This window comes from Mus pahari, chromosome 3 (assembly GCF_900095145.1).
Source record: "Mus pahari chromosome 3, PAHARI_EIJ_v1.1, whole genome shotgun sequence".
Taxonomy (NCBI): Eukaryota; Metazoa; Chordata; class Mammalia; order Rodentia; family Muridae; genus Mus; species Mus pahari.
Window position 1 is genome coordinate 23,093,122 of NC_034592.1, and position 18,557 is coordinate 23,111,678.

General features: G+C 49.2%; 1 protein-coding gene across 2 annotated transcripts in view; it reads right to left on the reverse strand.

Moving 5' to 3' along the window:
• The window catches only part of Ttll11 (tubulin tyrosine ligase like 11), a 230,151-nt gene that overhangs the window by 23,720 nt on the left and 187,874 nt on the right, over positions 1 to 18,557 (reverse strand). For both annotated transcript variants that reach the window (XM_029537002.1, XM_021193514.2), the window contains one exon: positions 8,345 to 8,451. In XM_029537002.1, coding sequence (XP_029392862.1) covers positions 8,345 to 8,451 — 107 coding nt within the window. The remainder of the gene's footprint in view (positions 1 to 8,344; positions 8,452 to 18,557) is intronic.

Below are 18,557 nucleotides of genomic sequence, written 5' to 3' on the forward strand. Positions count from 1 at the left end.
GTGTGTGTGTGTGTGTGTGTGTGTGTGTGTGTGTGAGAGAGAGAGAGAGAGAGAGAGAGACAGACAGACAGACAGACAGACAGACAGACAGAGAGTTGGGGAATGGTAAGTAGGGCACAAAAAGGCTTCGGGCCTCCTGAGCAGTGCAGGCCTGATAGTTACAGGTTCTCATGCAGTTGTTAAACACATAGAATGTGGGCTGGATAGAGGTGGCACAGCAGCTAAGAGCACCAGCTGCTATTCCAGAGGGACCTGAGTTTGATTTATAGCGCCCGTTTGACTGCTCACCACCATTTAGGTCTGATACCCTCCTCTGGCCTCCCTAGGGATCAGGCTCACATGTGATACACAGACATACAAGCAGGTAAAAGACACATACATATAAAATACAAAAATGAAGAATGAAAATAATAATAAAAAGATTTAAAAAAAACAAACTCATAGAATGTGCACTATGAAGAGAGTAAACCATACTGTAGCGCATGAACTTTATCACTATGGAAGAATGTAATTAACAGTGTAATGACAGCTTGTTTGTCAGTGGTAGGATTTGCCCGTGTCTGAGGAGAGGGAGGGGAGTCTCTGTAATGTCTGCTAGGTGTTTGCAGAGCCTGGCTTGTGTTAGGTGCTTGGCAAACATAGCTCCCATCTGGGCAGATCACTTGTGCTCAGGTTAGGATGCGGCCCATGGCAGAATCTATGGTTAGACCAAGTGTGTCTAAATGCTGCTGCAGATTAGCTGGGTGTCTGTGGAGGAGGCTCCTCAGCTGCCTGGTCCTCCTTCTCCAGCTTTGAACAGAAAAGAGGAATCGCAGCCCACAGCACAGTTGGGCACATACCAGAGAACACTTTTTTTTTTTTTTTTCCTGTCACAGTAACACTGATGCAAACATTCCACTGGCTCCTCTGGGACTGGCAAGTGACAAATAAGGAGGCGCTTGGAAAGGAGCCCTCATAGTTGAGTGCTTTCTACATGTCTTTCATTGTCACCAGCGGCCTCTGCCAAGACCAGGAACCAGACTGTCACACTAGACACTGCTCTCCCAGCTCCTTCACTGGGAATGTGAGGGGAGGTGGGCGGGGCTGGTGCTCGTGCCTTCCAGGGTCTGGGAACTGAACTCAGACTGCTTCCTTGTCATCCTTGATGGCCTACATGAGTACGAGTGCCCTCTGTTCCCCATGGCCCATGTGAGTGGTCTCTGTCCTTGAGAGCCCCACTCACTCTCGACCTCCTGGAACTGTAATTTCCTCCTCTGGAATAGGAGTACGATGGAGCCTCCTGGGAATGGGGCATCCCGATGACAGCTTGGAATCAGTCTTCTCATCTGCACAGTACACTATACCAGGAGTGACGCCAGTTGGCTGGGAAGAGGAAGAAAACACATCGGCTCCCCTCGTCCTTACAAATCTTGATACCACCATCCCAGGGTAGATGCCACAGGCTCTGTTGGAGAGGCTGCTGAGGCCCCCAGAGGAGAGGTGACTCTTCTCAGAGATCTCTGACTCCACGGACTGCTGGCTTGTCCCATGATGCTGAACACTACTGCTGTGGCAGTTCCCACAAGGTATGGGAACCATAGGCAGCGGGAAGATATGGGAACCATAGGCAGTGGGAAGATACGGGAACCAAAGGCATAGGGAGGTGGTGAGAGGCAGCCAGCTTTCTCCCCTCTGCCTAGTTCTGGTGCTCAGATGCAGTGTTGCCTAGGTGACTGGGGTTGAGGGAGGCCAGAGGGTGCAGCCTGTGTCCTGCAGGCCTTGAACACCTACCTCTGAGCCATGGGGAAGACAGGCTGGCATTCTCCTGCCTCACTTACTTTTATTAAGAATAACTTAGCTATTTTTTGAGTGTGTTGGACATCTATCCAGAGAGAACCATCTGACTTTGAGGTAACTTCAAGGCTGAAGAAAGTGGTCAGCCCCAGGACACCTCCAGGCAGTGCTTCATGATTCTGGCCTAGGGGTGGGGCAGCTATGTATATGCATAAGGGAGGTCTTGCTAAACATGCCAAGTAAAAATACTTTTAAATATTTCAGTACATCATCAACTAAATACGTTCCAGTAGGAGTGTGTTCCAGCTGAAGAAAATACAGGCGTCACATGATTTGCATAAGTCAACTGAGGAAATTTGGTGAGAGACAGCAGGGAGCTGCAGACACCCGAAGAATGGGCTGGCAGGCATGGTCTGGTTCATGCCACGCATGTGTGTGGAGCATCAACCATGCGCCAGGCACAGCCGTAGGCCTCGGTAGGACAGAAGAACCTGACAGCAGATACTGCACAAAGGCTCCATGAGACACTCACCAGCCATGAGACGAGCAGATAAGAGGATCCCGGCCTGACCTGGCACTGAGAGGTGGGCCCTGACTTTGTGTGTGACAGGAGGGGACCTCTGGGAGAGGCAAGGACCCTGGTGAAGGACTCTGAGGTAGCTGGTGTCCTGCCTAGAGTGAGGGAATACCCGCCTCCCCAGAAGCAGATTACTCCCAGGGAGCCAGGCAGGTCCTTGACTGACTTCCTTGTCTGAACAGAAGGAAATGTGAGGCCACCTAAGGTGAGAGGCCTGGACTCTTGTCAGACATTGAAAAAGCCCCTTGCAGCTGTGTCCCACCCTTCTGAGAAGACTACTCTAGGAAGCCTTTCTTCCTGTCTTCCTAATACCTCAGGGACCTGAGAGGAGCAGGCACACCTTGGAAAGGGTTCCTGGGGGGCGCATTACATCACAACAGCAGCTGGTTAGTTTTTTGAGCACAGAGGCAGACCCGGTGGGCAGCTTCACTCCATAACATTTATGTGTGTGTGTGTGTGTATGTGTGTGTGTGTGTGTGTGTGTGTGTGTGTGTGTGTGTGTGTGTGGCAGACACCAGGATCCTGCTCACTTCACAGATGCTGGACAACGGCCTTGGAGGACATCAGGCAGCTTGCTCTGGGCCACCTAGCTGGCAAGTTATCAAGCCATGGTGAGTCCCCCATTTGCCTGACTCTAGTGGCTTTGAGTAGATTGTCACTCAAAAGCTGAAGAGATGGCTCAAAAAATTAGAGCATTTGCTGCTCTTGCAAAGGACGTGGGTGTGACTGCCAGCATCTACATGATGGCTCACAACCATCTGTAACTTGCTCCAGTTTTAGGGGATCCAATTCCCTCTTCTGAACTCAGCAGAAACCACACACACACATTGTATACATACCTATACATGGGTAAAATATTTGTCCACATAAAATAAAATGAATAAGTCTAAAAAAGGAAAAAGATAGCCACTCACACCCCTGCCTGAGGGGCACACCAGTGACTCAGAGGAGGGGGTGAAAAATTGTATATTTGATAAAAAACATCCCTAGCATAATCAGATATTAAACTATGCATTCTTAGATTTCCCCTCTAAGTCCCAGGGAGAACCTTTAACATTACCTTTGCAGGTATGTATGTATGTATGTATGTATGTATGTATGTATGTATGTATGTATGTGTGTGTGTATGTATGTATGTATGTATGTATGTATGTATTACACTTTAATGAGTCTGAGTCTCCCTGTTTAGCACAGGCTGGGATTCAGGTGTATGCTGCTAGGCCTGACACAATTTCTTTCTTTCTTCTTTCCTTCTTTCCTTCTTTTCTTTTCTTTTCTCTCTCTCTCTCTCTCTCTCTCTCTCTCTCTCTCTCTCTCTCTCTCTTCTCTTTCTTTCTTTCTTTCTTTCTTTCTTTCTTTCTTTCTTTCTTTCTTTCTTTCTTCCTTCCTTCCCTCCCCTCCCCTCTCCTCTCCTCTCTTTTCTTTTCTTTTTTCTTTCTTCAATTTATATGAGTACACTGTCACTGTCTTCGGACACACCAGAAGAGGGCATTGGATCCCATTACAGATGGTTGTGAGCCACCATGTGGTTGCTGGGAATTGAACTCAGGACCTCTGGAAGAGCAGTCAGTGCTCTTAACCCCTGAGCCATCTCCCCAGCCTGCAGAGTACCTTCTTAGACAAGAAACAGATTGTGTTAGAGGGTAGATGCCCAGCTGCTGGGACCCAGGCTCCCATGCAGGTGAACTGTGGCTCTGGTGGTGAGGACATATTTTATTGCCCGATCTGCATGCTGCCCTCATCTCTCACCACAGAGATGTGCCATTGGACGCTGGAATCATGAGTGCAATTGATGTGAAATCACTGCATCTCCATCCACGAACGCTTCCTCACTTGGTTCTGGCTGAAGAGAAGATGGCGGCATCCCAGCCTTGCTGATAAAGTTCTCATTGAGACTTTCATATTCTGCTGGAAAGTCTAAGCTTGGAAATTAAAATCCTTCATTTGGGAAGAAGAAAAAAAGACAATGACACTGGCAAGCCGGAGAGTGTGAGCCGCACACTGCTAAGTAAGTTCCACCAAGCTCCTGAGCCGACTTGACATTCAGAGAGAATATTTAGGAGGAGAATCCAGGGTGCAGACTCCTCGGTGGGGAGAGCAGGGAGCTGGCCAAGGTGGGAGCACATGTCTGAGGATGTTTCTGTGAAGGTTTAGCTTCTGTTTTGGGTGAAGAGTCATCTGGATGTTTATTCCATTGCTAAAAATACCTCGTTACAGGGGCTGGAGCGATCGCTTAGCCGGTAAAATGCTTGCTTTGCAAGCAAGAGATCTTTGAGTTTGATCCTGCAGAATGCATCTCAAACAAACAAACAAACAAGCAAACAAACAAACAAACCTACCTACCAGGTGGTGGTATACACTTGAGATCCCAGTGACGAGGAAGAGATTGGCGGATAACTGGGACTTGCTGGCAAGCTACTCCAGAAAATCAAGGTGGGTGCAACTTGAAGAATGGCAGCTGAGGGTCTCCTTTGTTCTCCATATTTATATACACACAGGGTACCCCAGCCACCATCCAATACACAACAGCATATGAGCACACACACACACACACACACACACACACACACACCACACACCTGCACACAGGTGCTGATACCTATTCCAAAGGCCAGACAAGAGTGGGCTGGGCACAGACATGGCAGAGGTGACTCAGTGTCCAAGGGCATTGCTGAGGCCACTTCCACACACCAGAGGCCCAACAGGGAGAGGATGGCTTGAGGGTTATCACGTCTCCTCACAGAAAGTGCTTTTTCTTTCTACTTCTGGCTTTTCACCAAGCCGTGTTTCCAGCATCACTTTTCTCCTCCACCTCAGTAGCAAGGTTGCCTGATGTAGGTGACCTTTGTTCCCATGGCTTCAAGTGCCAGAGACATGGCCTGAGCACACACTCACTGAGTCTGGGTGGGCTTTGGGGGAAGGGAGGACCTGATAGGACTTGAACACTGAAGGTGCTGGGGTGGAGGGCAACCCTGTGGAACTGGGCTGGCTGGTGTGTCACACTGACCCCGTCAGGGACACTGACCCCGTCAGGGAGGCCGCAGCTCCCATGGGCTGCGGTCCTTACACTCACAATTCTCTGTTTTGAGTATGTGGCTTCAGTTTGTCAACTTATTAAATACTAGCTAGTACACATAGACACAGGCACACAAAGAGATCCAGATGAGACACACAGAGAGACCTGGACACACAGACGTACACCGACCAGCATATAACTGAAATGGAGGCTGGGAGATTCCTTGGCTTCGCAACAGGAAGGGAATGGGAAGGAGCAGCAGAGATGGACAGATGGGAAGGAGAGAGGGAAGGAGGAAAGGGGAGGAGAAGGGAGAGGAAGGGAACTGAGGGAAGGGGGGAAAAAGGGAGGGAGGGACGGAGGAAGGATAGACAGAAGGACTCACTCACTCTCTGGTATTTCTGCTGCTTCCTGGCAAAAGCAAGAACCACACCCAAGTACCAATTTCTGCTGCTCTCAGGGAGCCTGCTGATTGGTTCTTGTAAGGCAGCTGTCAGGGGTGCTGGGTAACCTCGAGAAGGAGGTAATAATGGCCTGGCTGGCAGCACTGGGGAGACAAGAGGGGTTCCCTCTCCACCAGCACAGAGTAGCTTCCATTCCTGGCTTTGACGCCCAACCTATTTCTTAGGCCCCCAGTCCCTGCCACTTATTTCCAGCAACAATGGAAACAGGAAAATAAGGTGCAAGGAGGAGGGCAGGAGCTTGGAAGGACATCTCCAGCCCACACACTCTAGTGTCCCTCTCAGCAGGATCCTCAGGATCCTCATCTGCAAAGCTACAAGAAGAAACCACAATACACAGGCTCTCAAAGCAGTCTTTGAGCGTCCCACTTGACCTATAGTTACTGTTTTGGGCACAGACAGATGCAGAAGTTTGGGGGATCCCAGTCCCAGCTCCACTTGTGCTAAATAGAAGAGTATTTTTCATTTAATTGGCTTGCTCAGCAAAGTCGAGAGACCCTGACGGACCCCAGAAGCTGGACCCCAGAAGCCCTTTGGGGAGCTGATATTGTGGATACCCTCCCTCCCCCTTCCTCTTACAGAGAGCCATTTTAGAAGCAAACAAAACATGCAAAGCTATTTGGGATGAACAATGGGCCAGATGGTAATGCTGGTTGGAAGCAATAGAACATGATAAATAGCTTCCTGCTGCGACTCCTGATCAATTTCAATATTTAATAATTCCATTGCCACCCCCACCCACTCATCTGGTCCCCTTCAAAGAATCCTGCCACAACACCCAGCTTTAGGCTCGAGGAACAAGCTCTTCTTCCCTTTCTGAGGGTGTCAGCAAAATGTGACTACGCAGCTCAAGCGGCCACATGGGCTCACTCTGGTCCTCGAAATGACAATTAACCTGTCTACACGCCCCGCAGGTATGCCCTTCTCCCATCGTGACAAGGACGCTGGAAGGCCCCCTGTCAGCAGAAGTAGGCTCACCTGGTTGATTTGATGACTGCTGGCATTCCTGACTTTTGCTGTTGAATTAAGGGAAGCAGCAGGTAGACCAGCCATCTAACCACCCCCTTACCCCTTCCCGGCCACAATAATGGGTAGGAGGAATTGACCCAGACAGGAAGCCTAGGTGCACTGATGGTTGATTATTAGTTTACCATTCATTGCCTCTCAGCCTCAGTTTTCTCCTCTGTACAATGGACACAATCAGACCTGTCTCCAGAACTGTAGCTGGTGTCAAACATGCAAAGCATGCAGCAGTGCTTGGCATGGAGACAATAGCCACCAAGTGGTATCAGGTAGCATCGTTATCAAACATGACACTAAACAAATGGATTTCGGAGTCAGCACTATGCAGGATGGCCTGGATGCACCCTTGTGGTTGGCATTTCTAGTCCACTAATAGGATTAACCACCCAGAATGGTCAGCAATGACCCCAAATGCATTAGTAGCCACTGGCGTATGAGCCCTCAGGGTCATCCAGAGAACAAAAGCATTATTTTCACAGCAGAAAAGCCCCAGGGTTGGAGGTGACCTGGGGTGATGGTGGCAGGAGATGGTAAAACCAGTTCGCATCCAGATCCCTCAGATTCTGACTTCAGGTCTTTTCCATCCAACCCCAGCAGGTATGGCCCTTCCATGTGTGTGTGTGACAGCATGGCAGAGGGCAGGGGAGGATGGTGCCCGTGTACACCCTGTTCACGGTCACCCCGAAACCTCAGTCACTGGAGCACTGGTCACTGTCTGTAAAATGAGGCCCCTAATGCCTCTGTGCTGGGTCACAGGGACACTGAGTGACACTTTACAGCTTTGTGATGGCCTGTACAAAGCCAGCTACGCTTACTACACTGCTCGGAGGATGGGGGTGGGAAAGGGAAACCCGTCCACTCAAAGGTAGGTTCTCCTAGCGGTTCAAAAAGACATGAACAAAGCGCAGGCTATCACAGCTGCAGCCTTTGGTGTGCCGTTCAAAGTCTATCACACCACGATCTCCTCACCCACTTTGTTCTTCCACTTTGGAGCTGATTGGGAGTAGCCTGGGCTCAATGGCCTTTTCATGTGTTCATGTATAAGCAGACCCACACTCCCACCCAGGTCCATCCTCACCCTCCACACTTGTTTAACCAACTTTTGTCCTCCTGGGGGGAGGTACGCCCCATCCTAGTCCATCCCCAGCCCCTGCTACATCGGCATCACAACTCCACAGAGCTCCTTCCCGGCAAGAGCTCTCCAGTCCACCTAAGGCCTGGCTGCTGTGGGCTCAGCAAACATATGTGGGGCCACAAACGAACAGATGAAAAGCAGCCCACTTCAGTAGTGAGAAAGAAAGAAAGGGGAGGCTAGGTGTGGGACTGGGGTTTGAGGAGGGGTTGCCCAGCCTCGGAAGCAGACAAAGCCTCAGGGTTTTTACGTTCCACTCCATTACTCTCCCTCCTTCCCTCCATAGCCTGAAAGAATGGAAGCTGGACAGAAGACACACAGACCCCTCCCCACGTCTGTCAGGCCAGGCAGCCGTCGGGTACCTGAGTCCCGCTGGTCCACAGTCACCGAGTTCCACCTCCTTGTGATGTCGATGTAGAGGATGTCCACAGCTGCCATGGACAGGCTGCTGCTGCTGAGCTTGCAGTTCCTGCCGACACAGGGAAGAAGACGGTCACTCCTCAGGCCGGTGCAGACTCAACATCTGCGCACCCCCAGAAATCCACAGGCACGGCCTTTGGAGCAGAGATCATAGGGGGCATAGGGGGGTGGGGGCAGGGAGGCCCTAGCAGACCAGCTAGTGCCCTGTACAAAGACACTAAGGGGAGGAGAGCTTGCACGCTTCCCCCTCCCTGCTCCTTACCATGGAGAAAGCAGCCATGAGTGAGCCAGAGTGAGCCCTTAGCAGGCGCCCATGTGCCAGCACTTCTGCTCTGGCCTCCCAGCTACTCCAGCTGCTCCGACGGGGAACTTGTCTTTGCTCAGCACCCCTCCCTATCCTCCCCCCACCGAAATCCCTGGAGGTTAGTGGAGGAATGGTTTCAGATGGGAGCTGGGGATAGAGGCCATGGCTTTGGTCCAGAGTTAAGGAGTGGGCTGTAGAGAGCAAGGCTGTATGTAGAGGCAGCCATTCTTACTGCCCCTGAGAACCAGCCTGGGCAGGCCACTCCCCTTTCTGCCCTCGGGGCTTTAGTGTTTTCTTGTGTCAGTTGGACCTCATTCAGCCTGGAAGACCCTGCCCACTCCCAAACAGACGCCAGACTCTCTTTTTTCCTTTCTTCTTATTTTAATTTTGAATTTTATAATAGAGTCTCATATAGCGCAGGTTAGCCTCAAACTCACAATATGACTGAGGTTGATCCTCCTGCCTCCACTCCTGAGTACCTAGATTACACCTATTTGTTGTTGTTGTTGATGATGATGGTGGTGGGTTTTGTTTATCTATTTTATCTTTTTATTGAATCTTTGTGAATTTCACAACATGTACCCTAATTCCACTTATCTTGTCTGTTCCTTCATATTTGCTCTCTGCCCTTGCAATCTTCCCCCAAAACAAAAACAAACAGCTCACTCATCTTGCCATGGAAGATGCAGTGTGTCATAGTGTGTCCCACAGTGTACCCTTCTCCCCAAGCAGCTTGACTTGCAAATGCTCACTGCAATGACTAATCTGGTGCGAGGCCTCTGGCTTCTGTTACGCCATCAATACTGGACCCTCACTGGGACTCCTCTCAGATATCCTGTTGCTGCCCCGTGTCATGGAGATCCTGCAGCTTTGGATCTGAGGACTGGCCCCTTCGTGGGCTCCAGCAGTTCATAGATGGGGTAGATGTTGGGGTGGGTCAACTCAGAGCCCTGGATCTGGGCCTGGGTGGAAGCTGACTTGGTCAGCTCACCAGCTCTCCTGTGCCCGCACCACCAGGGCCATCTCTCTGGCTCTCACACCCTTGGGGTCCGGCTCACCCCTACTCCTGCAACCAGAGCCAGCTGTGCTGTGCTGCCCAGGTGAGATGCTGCAGTTTAAAGTGATGCTGGGAATGGAAGCTCATCCATGCTAGGAAACGATTCTGCCAGTGAAGTCACACCCTACCTACCCTCAAGAACCGCATAGTCAAGAAATGCTCCTACGTATGTGTCTTTAGCTTCTTATGCATTATATCCAGGGTATGAGCTCTGCCCTCTCCTGCCAGTTCAAGGCAGTTGTCTGAGTCACGTTCACATGACCTGGTAATGTCAGCTCACCACTGAAGCAGACAAAGCCATCACTGGTGCGGAAGCCTTTCTTCTCGGATCTCACCAGATGAATCCTTGAGACCAGACATGAACACAAGGTCCTTAATGTCTCTTCACTCTCATATCTTGTCACCTGATAGTTTTATATACGTCCTGAATCAGCCACACACAGGCTCAGACTTGCAGAACAGAAAACACAGGCTGGGCCCACCTCACTGGAGGGGCCCTTCTACGCCGTGCTCCATGCTTGCTCCTACCTGAAGCCATGAGGAGGGTGGATACTTCTGATGCTCCTTTTGCTTAGGTGCAGGGAGTCTGATGTCAGCGCTGGTCCTCCCCATCTAAGCCACAAAGGTGGCCTTTGGAGCCCCTCCCCTCCACTGATTTAGGTGGTCTGGAAAAGTGGGTGGACGAACAGCAGCTAGGTGCTTGGTTGTGGGTCGTTTTCTTAAACCTCTGCACACTTTTGTTTCCTGGTCCCTAAACTGAAGCTGATACCTGTCCCCACGGCTGCTGAGGATGCGTGGGATGCTGAGGATGCGTGCGATGCCTGGTATGTAGAGTCCCGTGGGACTCCTGAGTCCTCACCGCATCTCACTTTCCACTTCCTCTCAGGCCACAAGACCAAGCTTTCATCACCCCCTTTGAGGTAATGAAGCCTAGGTCAAAAGAAACGGGCCTAGGGCATCCATTGGCCTGTCTGCCTCCCCTAAACCCCCTCCTGGATAGGACTGTTCTGGGAGGCAGGGTTTACCTAGGAATCCTGAAGGCTGGACTATGGGACAGCTGCTGGTGTGTCATGGCTGCATCTAATGCTCTTTGGACAGTTCTGGTGTATCTCATCCACGATCCCAGATGATGATAAAGTGCTTCTCTGATGTCCCATTTGACATTGTTCCCTGTGTGAAAGTTCCCATAGGTGCGAAGTTTTGATTTGCAAGCATGATTGGCACCCAGAGGCCCCTCTGCAAATCCAGGTCCTTTCCTTAACCATGGTGGCCATGGGGATGCCCAGCATGGTGTCTGGATGAGGCCATTGCTTCTCTGCCCTGGTACACTTGCTTGCCCCTCCCTGCCCTGCCTTCTTCCCACCTGTCTGTATTTTCCAGACCATCAATTCACATCCTGCTCCGTATTTCAATCACAAGTGCCACGGCAGACTTCAAAGCACATCAGCACACAGTCACTGAGCCTCAGTAACAGCACGTCAGTGGACACCGGGCTTTTCGTTTCACCTGTCACCAAGATGGCTATCTCTATTGGGTTCTGCCGGGGACAGTGCTCTGCTCTCTTGAGTCACACTGACAATGTATGCTGCTAATTCCCAATGCTTCATTAAGCCATGCCATCTCCGACTGGCCACACCTGTGTCCTCAGGACTACCTGCTTCCCGGAAGGAGGGATGGGGTGCTGCCTGGCTTGTTCCATTACCAAAGGACAAAAACGGAAACTGAACTGACCACTGGTATATAGTTATTTTTTTTTTCCTGACAGGAAGAAAATAGAAGTGTCAAACCTTTAGCAGAAGCTGTAATTTACCAGGCAGAATTCTCCATTAATCCCCTTTCCAAGGTAACCTATCCTCCCTGGCAATGCTGCCACATACAGTTGATTACGATGTCTTCAGTCAGAGCAGAGAAGGGACAGTCCATACTAGCTGCAGCAGATGGGAAATGCTTTAAGAGAACTTGGATTCTGTGGGTATTTCCCGGGCACTATTCAACCGCAAGGTCCTTTCTTGCCCCAAGGTCTCAGAATCCTTATAAGTGTATGTGAGGGAGGGGTCCCGGTCTCATTTCCGTGTCAGAATCCTTATAAGTGTATGTGAGGGAGGAGTCCCGGTCTCATTTCCGTGTCAGAATCCTTATAAGTGTATGTGAGGGAGGGGTCCCGGTCTCATTTCAGTGGGTGTGGGGAGGATGAGGCACAGAGACTAAGCTCTTGCCCGATCACAGGGCACAGTCTGCACCCCATGTCCCCTTGGAGACAGAGGAGCAGGTAGAGGAGCTATGACCCAGAAAAGGGTCCAGGGAGGAGCCCAGGACCAAGATTACTAACCACAGGCCTAGATGCCTGCTGGGGAGTTTTGGGACAGAAGGCCTCTGCGAGGTAAGCAGGGCCTCACACAGGCAGGGTCTCCTAGGTTTGTCTCTGGTTACCAGACATTCTCAGTGAGCTCAAATAGTCTCTAGAATGAGGGCTTTCAATGGCCTAGCCACTAAATACAGAACTTACCTTCTGCCATGGTGGGCAGCAGTAACAGGGCAGCATGCTTAACAGGGCAGCATGCTCTCAGGGGGTTCCGTGTGGGACATGGAGTGTGACAGCCAGGCCGTTCCCACCATGGAGCGCAAAATCCCCTTAAGCCCCAGAAATAGTTTGTCCCATGAATGGGTGGAAGGGTAAGTTCTTTAGTGGAGTGAACTCTGAGAACTAGGGCATGTGAGAAGCTAGAAACTTTCTAGGAAAAGGATGAAGGTTTGGGACCTTGGCTTTGCCGCATGTTCTTGGGCACATCACAGAAGTTCCTGTTTGTTTGGCTGGCTGGAGGCTTCCCACCACACAACGCCTGGCGCTAGTGGAGAAGCTGAAGGCAAGGAAAGCTTTCCCCAGTGATGGGGAATCAGCTGAAAGAATTGATCACTATGTGTTTCTTTTTCTTTTTCTTTTTCCTTTTCCTTTTTTCCAGAATAGAAGGAATCTGAGTACACATGATGGGAGAGAATCACAAATCATTCAAGCTCATTAGGAGCCCGAGTAGAGCAGGATTTGAAATGATCATCCCATTTCCCCCTAACTACCGATGTCTCATGGGAAATTTAGGGACCAACTTTTTCCACTCCACAAAATTCTATTTATAGAATTTCTTTTATGTTCATCCTTCTCTGTGGAGGGAAAAAGAGTGGCTCCCCCACCCCCAGAGAGGATTCTATAAGGTAAAAGGTATTCAAACAGTCATATTTATTTATTACAAAAGGAGAGGCAAGGCAACTCTCTGAGCATTTGGGAGTCGGGGATGAGGTGTCTGTGCTTTAAACTATTCATGGCTTTCAAGGCTACAGAGAAGAAGTGCAGAAGGCTTCTGGGAAGGAGTGGTCACAGAATGACAGTTTCAAAGTCACCAAGGAGTTAATGAGAGAGGGAAAAGCTGTCTTCTTATACTTCTATTCTAGAACATTCGAACGGACCATGCCTCTTAAAGAGAAACCCCTGCCGCTCTCCATTATGAAGCACATTAATATCTCCATACAATAAAGGGGAAGTGGGAAGAGAGAAAGAGAAGAACTTGTCCTTTCGTTCAAAAGAAGACACAGGATCAGAAGCGGCAAGAGTGGTGGAGCGGGGTTTCAAAGCGTGCTCTCACAGTGCAGGCAGGGGCTGCGACTTGCTGGGAATGAGCCTGGCTGGGGCCAACTGTTGAATCCTCAGCTGCATCCAGTGGAAAATGCAGGGTGCTATGGAGAAAGTGTCCTCATGAATTACATCTGATGTCTCCCGCCCTCAGACAGCCATGTTGGTGGGAGACTAATACAGACACGTTTCTCTCAAAGAAGGCTGCCAAGCTGAAGCATCAATTAGACATTTCCTGGAGAAATAGAAACCTCCACACCCTTGCAGTTATTATAAAATAAAATTTCTAAAAATAAAAAAAATAATAAAAGGAGGAGCTCAATTCACAGCGATGATATGTGCGACTATCACACAGCTGAGAAAATGGCACTTGTGTAAGGCTGGTTAGAGCGTCTAGACAAGAGAATGACAGTTCGTTATTTCTCATTCTTGGAGGAAGAGAACAGTGGAAGATGCCGGGCAGGCATTAGCATAATTCGCTCTGAAAACTGCTGATCTACGTGGCAAGTTCTGAGAGATGGACACCGAAAATAAATCCAGGCGACCATTTATTATTTTCTTCCCTTCTCCTTCTCTTCAAGGAATGTGGAGAGACAGAGAGTGGGTAGCAGATATGGAAGGTGAGTTCAACTTCGGGCGTCTGTGTGGGAGCTGTGAAAGAAGCGTGCACCGTGTTGGGAATATGCCTGCTTCGAGGCGCTCCTGTGAAGGGCACTTGGTTCAATTCGGCATATGGCATAAATATTATTAATTCATAACGAAGTAACATTTAAACCAAAGTGGAAAGGAGAGAGATAGAGAACAGTCGTTAGCAGGTGGTGAAATTTAATCCGCAAGACTGAACATACCCAGATAAATTGGAAAGCGGAGAATTATCATATTTTGCTATTAAGTTGCCGCTGGGGTTTCTTGGGATGCCTTTAAAGGAGGCGTCTGTTACCTAGTGCGGTGTTTCTCCACTTCCTCCAGCATCCTTGATTAGGGCAGGCGTTTGCTGGGTAGCCTCGTTGTCTGGGTCCATCTGCTCGGGCTGCCTCTTGGCCACCTGAAGATGCTCTTTTCCTGTCACATTCTGCTGCAGCTCACTGAAGGCTGGGCTGGCCACAGATGGGAAGTGGCGGCTACAGAACCTAATAGTCCCTAACCTTGGAAAAATTGGTTTCTCATGCAAATGCCACTTGCTGATGATGGAGAGAATCACAAAGCCCGTCATGTCAGATAGCTTTGCGAGCATATTTTGCCATTAGTCCATTCTGACCTGAGAGTTTTTATTAGAAACATTCCTAATTCTGTTTTCTCTTCAGGATTGTATGAAATGTGGAGTTCTTCTTAAGGGTGGAGTCCTCTGTGGTCAGTCCTGCTTTCATGGAATCCATACATGGTTAAATCCATTCTTTCAATATTGAGATTTTACATAAAAATAAACGTGCATAGCTTCTTTTGGAGAGGCCCAAAGCTCTGGTGTGCTAGTGACTCTTCCCTGAGACAGCATCTTCAGCCACTTGCCACCAAAGCCAATGTGTACCAGAAGCAGCTGTGACTGGAGCCACCCCATGTCTCCAAATCTTCTTGTCTTCTGATTGAGTGAAACTTCCCCAGGAGTGGCCAGGAAGCCTCCCAGAACCTCACCCAGTTCACAGAGCCTCAGGTCCAGCGCAGCCTGAATCACACACAGCTTGAGCCAGGCCGGATCCTTCTGCTGGCTGCCTTGGTGGTACGTTTGTTTACTGCCCACCCAGTGATAGCCAACAGTAGGGCAGACCTTGCCTCCTCCACGAGGCCACCATGGATTCCAGCAGGTGGATAAAACTTGGCTGTTCTTATTTCTAGCTCTCAGCTCTGTTCGTAGCTCCAGTCAGGGAGCTCTTGGTCACAGCTTTAGACTCTGCCAAAGGTTGGTAGCCAAGAGTCTGTTTCCCATGTGCTGTTATTTGGGGGAGTCCCAGGGAGAGGAAGGGCTTCTCCAACTTGTCTTTCAACATCCTAGGCAGCTTCTTGGGCAGAGTTGGGTGTGGGGCAGATGTCCTAGGATCTGTGTCCTCACGTGTTCTGACAGTTCGCCACATGAAAGCTCGGCTAGCACTTTGGTCTCAATGGAGACGTCTGTGCCACAGTGCAGGAGCTGGGCAGGCCTAGGGCATTCTTGCCTTTGCTCTGGGGAGTCGAAGCCATGCAAATGAAGCACAGCAGCCTGCACACCTCGCTTCCATCCTTATGTGCTTGCCCATCTCGCGTCTATCCTTACATGCTTCCACCAGCCTTCAGATTAGGGTCCTCTATGCTCTGCAGCTTAAATAAGAATCACCAAGAGGTAGAGAATGCCTAACTATTTGCCTTCTCTTTTTCACTGTGATGAGATAGCAGTATTTATATGTTTTAAAAGAAACACACACACACACACACACACACACACACACACACACACAACCTCTAGGGGCCAACAAGAAGGCTCAAAGGATAAAAATGCTTGCCACCAAGTCAGACAACCTGAGTTCAATCTCTAGGATCCACGTGATAGAAGGAAAGAACTGACTCCTGAGAGCTGTCCTCTGACCTCACAGCCATGCTATGGTGTATGTGCACCTAAACTCACACGCACATAATAAACGAATGAATAGATATAATACAAAGTTGATTTCCAGGTTCCCAAGTAACTAGAAGTAGCCAGCAAGGTGGAGGCAGAAATCATTGCTTATAGCATCCAGGGCATCTTTTCAGGACTCCAATTCACCCGGTAGAGACCTGTGCTGCTACTGCCTCTTCCTTCTTCCAGGAAGGAAGGACTCAACCTCAGTGGTTAGATTTTGAACAGCCATCTTGTAGACCATAGGGTAACCCTGAAGCCATCACAACAGGCTTAGCATGGGGTGAGCAGAAATGAGGTGGGACACTTGTGATCTTGTGATCACTGACCAGCCCTACAACCACACTGATGGCTTTTCTGTTCTAAGTCACTTGAAGGCAGCATCCTCTGCTGAGAATCCAAAGTAAGCCAACAAGAGGCAAAGGTTCTCATTTGGCAAACAGTTCCCTTGATCTAGGCCTTGGACCAGGTGTTATGATAAATTATATCCCAGGCTCATAGTGCCACGCAAGGCAGGAATGTTGTTCACATGAAGGAACTGGGACTTTTCCAAAGCCACACAGCCAATGAACAATATCTACGCTTGGTTGCAAAGCCAGAACTATTGGACCCCAAAGCCTATGCCATCCTCTCCCCCAAACTCCCACCTTTGCAATGCCCTCTTCAAGCACTCTGCAGCCCAGACTTCAGGTTTGTTAACTTGGGAACAATATGCTGCCAAGATCTGGGTTTGCCATCTTACTAAGAATACCAGACGACTGGGAGCGGTCTCCAGAAACTCTGTCTCAGGAAACCTTGGGCAAAACATGGCTTCCAACTCACTGTGTCTAATTATTTGCCTTAGTGAAGCAAACTGTGAGGAGTGTGGCTTTGAGATGCAGGTTAAGGATGCTAAAACCAAGGACAAGAGGTGACAGCATTGCTGAGGCCTGTCAGAGACTTTTCCTTTTGAGGTGGCAATGCCAGAGAGAACTGTAAATGAGCAATTCCCTGCTGGAGTCAGATCATGTTTGTTGAAGCGATCTTGGGTCAGTGGTTTGGTATAGCTGTCAAGTTTGAACCAGAGCACACACACACACAGACAGAGAGAGTGAGAGAGAGAGAGAGAGAGAGAGAGAGAGAGAGAGAGAGAGAGAGAGAGAGAGAGAGAATAGAATATATACATTTTAAAAGATTTTTTAATCACTTGCGAAAGAAACTAACATTCATTAATCATTTGCCATATATTGGATGTTTCTTTGTGGTCCTGATTAATCCTATGCACAACACACACACACACACACACACACACACACACACACACACACACACACAAGCACGCATGCACACACACACTATAGGATAGACTCCCTCCAGGTCTATAGGATAAAGACCACAGGTCTAGGGATAAGAGTGAGCTTGCCCTGAGTTTTTATGGCTGGTGAGCTCTCCTGTGTTGCCCCACAGTGTTCCAAAGGGTGGAGGCAAATTGAATGAACCATGAAAGACAGATACTGAGAGGTGAATGCTTACTTTGTAGGTTATAGCAAAAACCCCTTTCTTATTTTATGTCTTACCTTTGAAATTCATGCAAGTTTTGTTCAGCATGTATTATAAGCATGTTATTGTAAAACTCGAACAAATGTACTATATAATTTATCAGATTCATTATTGAAGTTTTTACTCCAGAAACTCACTGTGGAGTGAGATGCCTTTGTGAACTCAGACAGAGCCAGGTTGTTCCTACTGGGAAAACACGTGCTAAGAAGCACAAGGCTGGTCGGAGCCCAAGAGCAATTACTATGCGGTGTTTAAGGACCTGGTGCAGGGTAACTGCTGTGTTAGAATGGGCTTTGAGAATGTTGCCTGTTCTAGTTTCCAGTAAAATCCTCTGACCAAAAGCAGCTCAGGTAAGATTTCCTCTTACACGTCCAGGTCACGTCCAGCATTGGGGGAAAGTCAGGGCAGGGACTCAAGGAGGAGCTTGATGCAGAAAACATGGAGGAAGGCTGCTTGCTGGCTCTCTTACTGGCTTGCTCACAGGTTCCAGCTTAGCTAGCTTTTACTACAGCCTAGGACCACCTGCCTGGGGACGGTGTCCTGTACAGTGCCAGACTATACTCAAGATAACCCTCCACAGACTTGCCTACAGGCCAATCTGATTTAGGCTTTCCTCTCAGGGGACTTTGGGTTGTGTCAAGTTGATACAATTAGCTAGGGCATACCCCCGAGGACCCATGTGTTGGAAGCGTGGACCTCATGCTGCTGAGGAGGTAGAATCTTTAGGAGGCTGAGCCTATAGAGGCTCTTTAGGTCACTGGGCAGGTGCCCTGGGAGGGTGCTAGTTCTTGTGGGAAGCTGAGCTGTTATCAGGATGAGCCTGATCCTTACCTGCTTTCTGGCATCCATCCACTCTAGACATGCTCTCTTTCTCCTGCACGTGCTTCCCTGTGATGCTATCTTCCATTAGACCCGTACCAAAGATCAAACTAATGGGGCTATGTGACTGAGTTTAAGCTGCTAACTAAAACTACTATAAGTTGTATAACTCCCTTTCTTTTTTTATTAATTTATTTATTTATTATATGTGAGTACACTGTTGCTGTCTT